The sequence below is a fragment of the Cuculus canorus genome, chromosome 2 (assembly GCF_017976375.1).
Source record: "Cuculus canorus isolate bCucCan1 chromosome 2, bCucCan1.pri, whole genome shotgun sequence".
Lineage (NCBI taxonomy): Eukaryota > Metazoa > Chordata > Aves > Cuculiformes > Cuculidae > Cuculus > Cuculus canorus.
This window is the reverse complement of record NC_071402.1, coordinates 99732910-99742522: the sequence shown is the minus strand read 5'-3', so window position 1 is coordinate 99742522 and position 9613 is coordinate 99732910. Positions and strand designations below refer to the sequence as shown.

The following is a 9613-nucleotide window of genomic DNA, read 5'->3' as shown; positions in this document are numbered from 1 at the left end:
TGATGACAACAGATTCCATCTTTTTACTTGGAGGAGAAAGATCACAAGGGGACATGTGGGCCCAGTGGAGATCCAGAAAAGCAGCTCGTCTAGCTCTTGGGGAAAATGAACTTTGAGCTGATGGGAATGAGCCAGCTGAGAGATTTACATGTGAGCACAAACCAGAAGCAAAGTTAAGTTTCTCCATTTATGGTTAGGAGCTGTATGACAGAGGAATAAAGTTTTTCTACATGGAAGATGTTCCTACCTCCACATGGAAGCACTCACGCTCCACCTACAGAAAGACAGTGTTTTCACTTCCCTGTTCTGTTTGATACTGCTCTGTTACTATAGTTCATATGTATAAAATAAAGACAGTCGAAGACTCTTAATTAAAACAACTGTGGCAGCTACTTTCCCACCTGGAACAAACCAAGACTTACCTACATGGGCTTTGTGAAGCTCCAGCACCTCAGTAATGCCTATGTGAACAACAGGTCAAACACTGAGTCTTTCATCCTTCTGCTGTTTCTTAAAGGGGGCTTATAAGAGAGATGGAGACAGACTTTTTAACAGGGTCGGTAGTGATAGAACAAGGCGTAACGGTTTTAAACTAAAATAGGGTAGATTTAAGCTAGATATGAAGATGAAATTTTTTACAGTGAGAATGGTGAAACACTGGAAGATGTTGCTCAGAGAGGTGGCGGCTGCCCCTTCCCTGGAAACATTCAAAATGAGCTTGGATGGGGCTCTAAGCAACCCGATCTGGTGAAGATCTCAGTGCAGGTCCAACCTGAACTATTTGACCTTTAAAGGTCCCTTCCAGCTCAGAGTATTCTATGATTCTATGCTTTACTTGTGTGGCCATGCCTGAAAGCCGCCTCAGTATCTGCTGGATTCAGGCTGGGGAACAGAAGGCTTTTGCTGGGCCGGCAGCTGGGAGAGCAGCAGCACACCAGAATGTGGAAAGACCCTGAGACGGTGCTGCTCTGCAGGAGGAAACCTTACATCTTGTGCTAGTTTTGGAATTATTGTGGCAAGATAACACAGGTGCAAGAAGAGGCACTGCTACATGTTCTTTTCGTGTGCTTTTGATAAGGAGGGGAAAGGCTGGTATGATCAGAACAATATGATAAAATAACAACTCTTAGTGATATGTGAGTAGAAAGGAGATCTCATTAGAAAGAAAGGGGCAGAAAAAAATCAAGATGGAGAGCTTGCAGCTGCAGCAAACCAGTGTGCTATAGGTGATACTGCTTTGGGGGATCCGATATGGCTGCCTCCTGTTCCTCAGAAAGGGAGGGGAGAGGAGGCTGTGCTGGGTGCTGGGCTCCAAACATTTCCAAAATAGCAACAGAAAGTGGTATTGGACAGAAAAAACAGATCTATAAAAAACTTGTGCAGAGGGGATGAGAACTGGGACCTACTAGATAAAGACCATGATGAGAAAATAATACTTCAGTTATGGAATTGGGGATGTGGTGGCTAGGGCTCAGTGAAGAAGCAAAGGAGACAAGCTGAGATAAGGCGTGGAGTGGCCCACATGGTGCACATAAACTTGAGTTAGACAAGGAAAAGAAAGGCGATGTGGAGGCTCTGCTAAGGAGAGAAACAGCATTTCCTGTATTTTAACTTTTGTATCATGTAAACACATCTGTTTTTTTGTGGTATCAATTTGATTTGAACACTTAGCTACCACAGAACATTTCTACTTAAAAAATGAAAAAAAACCCAACCTGTTTTTAAAAACCTGTATGTGTACTTCTAATTAAAAATTATTCACAAATGTTTTCCTTTTGGCTATGCCTGATCTAATAATTTATGGGAGACTTTTTGGGCTTGATGATCTCAAAGGCCTTTTCTGACCTAGTGGTCCTATGATTCTCATGCTAAATTTTCAGCTACATGAAGAGATCCACTTCCTTAATAGGACTACTATGTATTCATTCTTTGACCTGTCATCTACTGCAGTGTTCACTGTAGTAAAACCAGGCAGAACTGAGAAAACATTAGATACAGCTCCAGGTTTGTATGTATGGATTTTCATGCTTGTAAGACAGTCGCCCATTTTCTAAGCAGTAGTGCCAAGAAGGAAGCTTGAGACTTTCCGCCCTCTGCAGAGGATGTTACTGTCTAACATTAAGAAGAATCTTGGTCTTTATCTAGTAGGTCCCAGTTCTCATCCCTTCTGCCCAATTTTTTTTATACACATATATATATATTCCACATAGGCACAAAATCTGACAGTGAAAGTATTTTCACATCTCAGTGTTAAGCGACACTGTTCCCTCGCCTCGCCAGCCCACCTCGCCCAGCACACATGTGCAAAGAGAAAAGTTTGGCCATTACTCAATGATTTTTGATTTTATCAAAAGTCCCACTAATTGCCTACACAGAGCTGTGCCATCTTCCCATTCTCTTAAGAACTGCTGAGGGAAAATCATGATGGAAAACGTAAAACTGCGGTCATTAAATTGAAATGATTGCTCTTACCTGTTTTTAAACAATTGTCAGAGCTCAGGAGCGATCTTTCCTGCACAGGATTGATAGTATATGCTCAGAAAGCTTAATGAAGCAAGGTGTGTTGCACACCCCCTCTGTGCTAATTTCCACACGTGCTATCCTTTCCAAAACCAGCACTGTCCAGGAAGTTCAACAGCCTCAGTGGGAGTCAAGTCTTTGCTTCTGCTCTGAGACACCCCTTCCTGGCAGCAGGCCCTTCTAGCTACCTAAGGTACAGAAGACCAAGAAGATAGGATAAAATAACTAGTCAAGAGATGTGGGTCACTGCATCTTGAAAAATACAAGTTAGTGGAAGTGAGTGGCAACTCCATACATCAAAAGACTTCAAGCTGGGATGTTAGCCAGGGCATTTATCTTATTATCTATCAAATTTTCACTTTCCATTTCTCTCTCTCGTCAGTGCAGAGAGAGAGGCTGGTGACCAGTTTATTAGGGACAGCTTCCTGAATAAGCAGGACTCTGCTTTGCAACAGAAAGATTTGATGCCTTCTGGCGTGCTCTGGCACTGAGCAATGGGTTCGTGCCTCTCAACCTCCCTCATACCAGTGTCACGCATCCCCCCTGTCTCCGAGGGCTGGAGAGCAGGCATTGTGAAAGCTACTAGAATAATTAATATCAAAATAAGAATTGTCTGTGAAGTAACAGCTGCCAGAGAGCTGTTCAGCATTAATTCTGGTAGCACGCTGCTTCCTCCCTGGGCCTCCGTGTGCAGCACTAACTGCAGGCTTTTGCAGCTTTTGTAGAGGTGGAGGAGTCTTCACCAGCACCAGATGTCTAGATAGATGGAACTCTCAGCCTGGTGGAGAGCCTTCACTTGGTGTTTACACGGGCCCAAATGACATTTGGTCTAGTGGAGTGCTGATCGCTTTTAGGACTCCTGCCAGACACATACAATGCCAGTTAAACCAAAAGTGGCAGCTATAGAATAAAACTGTGAAGAAGACACAGGCTTTCGCACCAAAAAGCTTCTTAAACGTTATATGCACAGAATCACTCCAAAAGCATGAGACGGCTACCACACTGGGAATGTGGCATCTAACAGGCAACTTGAATCAAGGCAGAACACTGCTGAGCTAACAGCAAACTACCAAGTTTTGCTCGCAGGCTGTGCTTACATTCAGAGCTTGAATGTTGCCACAGAGCTGTGTGACTGGAAGAGATTATCTGCCAGAATAAATGAGTCTCTGCTGAAATTTGTTCTGTCAAGTCATTTGCAGCATGACAGTGACCCAAAAAATTGGTATTATTTCAAATTAATTAACTGGATTTCATTTAAGAAAACACAGAACATACCCAGCAACTCCTATTTAACTGCCAGGAGTCACCCTCTGATAGCTGTCAAGACTGTATTCAAGTTAGTAAAAAAAGTATTTTGACTTCCCATTTTACAAGCACTAGTCTTTTTCTTCCGTTGCACAATGCAATTTACTTGGAAACATCCTACCTATTTTCATAGAGAGCTACAGCAGGCAGGACATTGTAGACTTCAGCTATGTGGCACCTGTGTAAATGTTCAGGGCCGAAAACACTATTTCTGTCTTGTGGATGCTGACCTTGCATTCTGAAGCAGTATTCATCTGAAAAGATTCTTTTGTTTCCTCGGTCTTCCTTTTATCACCATGACAAAGCTTGGAAGACCAGGCTGCTCTCTGCAAACCAGACACCGTACTGAAATATTCTCTGCTTTATGGATAAGTGGTAAATATCAAGTATTTCTGCATCAGAAAGTACTACCTTTTAACCATGACATCTGAATTAATGAGTATCCTCCTCATGTGTTTTAAAAGGATTTGTCTCTCTTGGTTGCCAACAACTGAGAATAAAACCATGGTTCTAGCCTCAGAAATTCAACACTGGAGTAATAACTCCTAAGGTATCTTCAGAGGTCAAAGAGACCCAAGAAAATGTCAGAATGTCAGAGTTTACATACCAAAGAAAAGGGAATCTTCTGAGCCAGTGTTTCTCTTCTCTGCCTCAGTTACCTCCCTAAATCTACAAATTTGCAGTTGCTTTCAATATTTTTCATTATTTTCATGCAGAGCTAAGGAAAGACAATACAAAAAGGTGCCTTGTAAAAGGAAGCAAGTGAACAGGAAAGGTACAAAGTGTACAAAACAAATTTTTATTAAATGAAAGAAAATCTGTTTTGTGGGTCAAATATGAAATAGAATATACAAAAACTTTACATCAGATCCCTTGTCAAAGAAATTAAATCCTAGCTGGACTGAAGTAGCAATCGTTCTTTCAAAGACAACATGAATGGGTGAATACACTTTTTACGGCAGTACAGGATCACACAGTATGCTGTGCTAAATTTCTGGTTACAGAGAAAAAAAGCTTAAAAATCTAAAGAATGTCCTGAAAGAACCCAACTATTCCACAAAGTAACTTAAAAACATGACTTTTGATCATTATGTACTCTCTTATAAGCAAATGACAGTTTGGTCAAGTGCAGAGTTCACAAAGCCTGCGTATCACATTCTCCATTTTTATACAAATATAAATTGTTCTTTTATTTTAAAAATCCTTTTATATTTCATAGCATTTACTTTTGGGAAAGGATCACCAGTTCATCAGGTTCCCACTGCACTACACTCAGATAATTCCATTTCCTTTATCTGCTCTTTTTTGAAGGCTGTTACCCACAAACCACAGACTGCAATAATTCTAAACAGCTGTATGTTTAATCGTAAATCTTTGTGTCACTGTCCAGTACATGAAGCTTTTGCAGAGCTCTTAACATGTCTTTGGCACAGCATACCAAGTCCCATTTAATATTTCTTTTGTTTAAAAAAGTATACTTTCCTTTAGTAAAACACCTTAAAAACATCTATTTCCAATTTTGTAAAATAACGTGTGACCTCTTGTGTTGCTTTGCAAAATATACACAAACATTTTGGAAAAACATTGAGTACTGACATAAGGGACTCATCTGAAGTCCGGTCTATTTATGAGAAGTAAAATATAATTACAAATTCCATCTTCTGCATGAATGTCACATGAAGTCGTTCAGTTCAGCTTCAAGTGCTGCTGCCATTTCATCTGCTTCGGAACTGCTTCCTTCCTCATCTTCATTGCTAGATTCTTTACTGGATTCACTGGCTTCATCATCTTCATCCCTTTTGCGCTTGTGACCCCTGGAAAGGTAGACAGAGATAATGTCCATGAATCAAGGTATCTCATTGCTTCTTAACATGGATCATTACTTAATGGGATGAAAAAATGGGTGTAGAGGACTCAACTTTTTGTCAGGTGTAGACCAAAAAACACAGTAGTTGCTTTTAAAAGAACAAATAACAGTAAGTTCAGACAACTGATTTTTTTAATTGCTGTTATTTATAGTCAGCTGTAGGTGAAAAGAACAAAGTACTATTAATTTCTGCCATTCTTCTGAACAAAGAATGAAAGTATAAAACTGCTTGAAAATGAGTTAATTTGCTTTCCTCTCACATCCCAAACCCAAAGAAACCCATTGTGTGAATGAGAGATTACCAAAATACATTGTATGCCATTATATGATTTTGAAATAGCCATTTTTTTTTTTAAAATAAAATCTTAACTGATTAACCAAATCTCACAGCACCAGCTTCTATGCATTCATGCTTCCAAACATAGGGGTCTTATTCTTCCCTTTTATGTCTCTTTGAATTAGTACTGCCAGGCTGCACAAAACATTTCTTAGCATCCCTGGAGAACTAACCAGTTTAAACAAGAAGCTGATGTGCACCATATCCTGCTGAAAGAATCATACTCCTGGTTGTGAAAGATCTCCAAGGAAAAACTATCATTTCAACTGAGACATAGCCATAAGCAAAAGAATATCTTTTCTTTGCCAAAAGGGAATTTCGTATCAGACATGAGACAAAAATAAAGTTGAGATTTTGCATTGCATAGACTTCGTAACTAGCTGTAGAAACACCTTTAAAATCTGAATTGGAAGCAGAGATACATAGGCCATACACATCTCTTAAATAACTGTCCTTTTCATTGCTAGGTGGGGTTTCATTAAGAAGGGAATGCATCCACTTGCAATCATGAAAAATTAATAAAATAATCTTTTATCTAATGAAAACTTCATTCTTACAATTTCAATTTAAAATTTGGTTCACTGAAAGAGCAATAGGAAACAAAGCAGTGAAAAAAAAGTTCAGTATTTGTTGCTTCTATTGTCTTAAGGCCTTAATTTATAGTTAGTTGAAAATAATGTTTAAGAAACCATTTTGTTCTACTAATTGAAAAGCAGATTGTCTCCAGTCTGTTTTGCATCCCAGTGGCAGTTTTTAGGAAATACAGTGCTACATTAAAATAGAAACATCTAAGCAAAGGAACCCAAAGGGTTTTTGTAAAACCCTTGTTTTACAAAAAGCAAGCCTAATCCTTTTCCAAACTTTGTTTTAAACTTGCAAAAGAAAACTACAGCAAGTATTTATTTAGATGTTCATATGTCCTTTAAAAGTCCAAATACCCACAAGCCCTATCCCTACCCAGATAAGTAGTAACCTTCCAAATTATTACAAAGTGACATGATTTCTTTCAATAGCTCCAAAATTGGTACAGTAACAAAGTGGAATCTGCAGACAAAATGTGTTTAGTCTTTTACAGGCAATCCCCTTATAGCATTGACCTCATAAATCAGGACTTAAATTTGGTACCAAATACAGTCAAGTTACCCTCTAATGAGAATACTCGTATAGCAGCTGTAAGCAGTTTGGAAAGCAATGTTCACAAATGGCATTTTGAAACAGCTTGCTGCCTTCTAACAGCATTACAACCCTGCAGGACTACCTACACTGCCCCAGGCACACCTCTGAAGCCCAGCATGGAAGGTCTGTCCAAGTTTCCACACACACCTAGCCCACAGCTTTCTTCTTCCATAATGGAGAGAAGAGTGATGCTGATTTTGGTAACACAACAGAATTTAACTCCCTTCCATGGGAATTTGACTGAAAGAACAATTTATTTAGATAAACTAGTTCTGTTGCAATGTTCTCCAGTTGTTATGAACCAGAGCTGGCAAACCAGGAAAACTGTTCTTCAACCAATTTTGAAGATGCCAGCTCAGCACGTGCCTCAAGGATGTGAGATCTGAGAATGCATAGAAGTGTTCTGGGCATTAATACATCACATTGGACATACTAAATGATTAAATTTTCAGGGAGATGTTCCAAATTGTGCAGTTACATTTTCTTAACATGGAATACACAGCAACATCTTTTATGTAAGCTTCATACAATGGTGAGCAATTGTCCACAGCAGGCCTGTAAAACTCAGGTGCCTACCCTCTGGCAATTTGTCTCATACACCTCTGCAGGATCACTGAATTTTCTGTCCTGGTGCTCCTCCCTGGCCCTGACATAGCACACAGCTAAGCACACAACCTTAAGGGCAAAAAATAGCTCTAACCTCGTATTTGCAAACTGAAGTGTATGTTTTTACTTTATGCTTATGCTTATAACAAACAGGACAGTATTTAGTGATGCAGGAACAAATGTCTGACACCTCACAGATGTCCTCATGAACTCATCTGATGTTGTCTGTGGGATTACGGGATGATCCAGAAATCTAATACGCAGAAAAATACACAGAGAATGTTCATTCAACAGCCCTGGCATGCAGAAAGAGATCCTGCAGTTGGATCACCAGCATGCTTTTAACGCTCTTTACAAAAATGTCTTCACAGCAATCCATCAATTCCAACTGACAGCTCCAAAATGTATTTTAACTCACGCAACGGTAAAGTTAAATCTAATTAAATTCTGTACAGCTTCTGCTTTAAAATTTGGCATACCTGCATTCTAATGGTGAGAAACTTTTAAAAACAATTTAACAGTTACTTTATAGTTCTCTGAAGTAAAGTCTCAATGTATACTTAAATTGAAAGAAAGGTTTTACAGTCAGCAAGTCATAGAAAACCTAAAATAAATCCACAAATTACAGCAATGTGTCAACAAAGATATTTTGTAAATTTTGCCAATACTGTCCATTTAGCAAGGCTGTATTTTCCTTATATTTAGAACAATGGGAAAGTTTATCAACAAAAACCATACCCCAACTAATTGAAAATGGTTCTTTCTTAACAACTAAACATTTACCTGGGATATTTCAAAACTGAACAGTGCAGCAATAAAATTTTAAATAAATAAAGCTTTAAAATGAAAGACAATGCACTGAACTAATTTTCTCTGCACTGAATGAATTAGAGACAGATAATAATCAAATTGGATAATGCAAAACTGAAGAGTTCAATCTACAATTTTGATTATATCTCTAAATCACAGCTAATAAACTATGCATCTAAAATGTTATTTTATTAGCTTCAAGTTGTTTAAATATAATTCACATAGTTGATATAAGTAGACATTTACAACATGCAACATTTAACTGTTTCTTCAAAAGGCAAATAAGAGTAGCAGTTTTATATCACATAACAAATATTCTTGCAGAAGATTTGTAAAAAACAACTGAAAATTAAATATCCTTTTTAATATATGGATTTCCAGACCATTACATGACCCTTTCATAATGAAAAATGCACAGATGCACTCTGGTATATCATCTCTTAATTCTATTGTACGCAAACAAAGACAATCTATTCACCTCTTTCCTGAACAACTTCACCCCCTTTTCTAGACAACTGCATATGAATAACATCCTAGCAGGGGTACAAGCCGATATTCAGACCAAAAATACATTTCCATCCACATATCAGTATTTTTAAAGCTATACCAGGCCTTTGTTGCTTGAATCAAGTTACCTCTCCAGCTTCTTCTAGTTTACAAATATTACCCCTTCTGACAGCAAATGTCAGACGGCAGATCTATAGCTCTGGGAGGCTGTAATAGGAGTCCCCAAAGATAAGCAGTGGGCAAAGGAAGCTTCAAAACTTCCTTCACTGCTGCCTAATGGGTACAGGACAGCAACTCCACCTGGATTTGGTTTGAAAAAAGTCCTTTGAAAATGGTGTCACTCAAATTAATTTCTATTACGGGGCATGTTGCAGGAGATAGTATGAAGAATAATGTTCTAAATTTAATCACTAGACATCTAAACATTTTAAAAAATGGTAGCGTACAATAAAAAAATTAAGATAGCCACTGGTGCAAGGACAGGA

General features: G+C 38.6%; 1 protein-coding gene across 2 annotated transcripts in view; it reads right to left on the bottom strand.

The window, feature by feature from the left end:
- Positions 1 to 4628: 4628 nt before the first annotated feature.
- Positions 4629 to 9613, bottom strand: part of CTDP1 (CTD phosphatase subunit 1) — a 91604-nt gene continuing 86619 nt past the window's right edge. For both annotated transcript variants that reach the window (XM_054060819.1, XM_009556931.2), the window contains one exon: positions 4629 to 5639. In XM_054060819.1, coding sequence (XP_053916794.1) covers positions 5616 to 5639 — 24 coding nt within the window. In that variant the 3' untranslated portion in view covers positions 4629 to 5615. The remainder of the gene's footprint in view (positions 5640 to 9613) is intronic.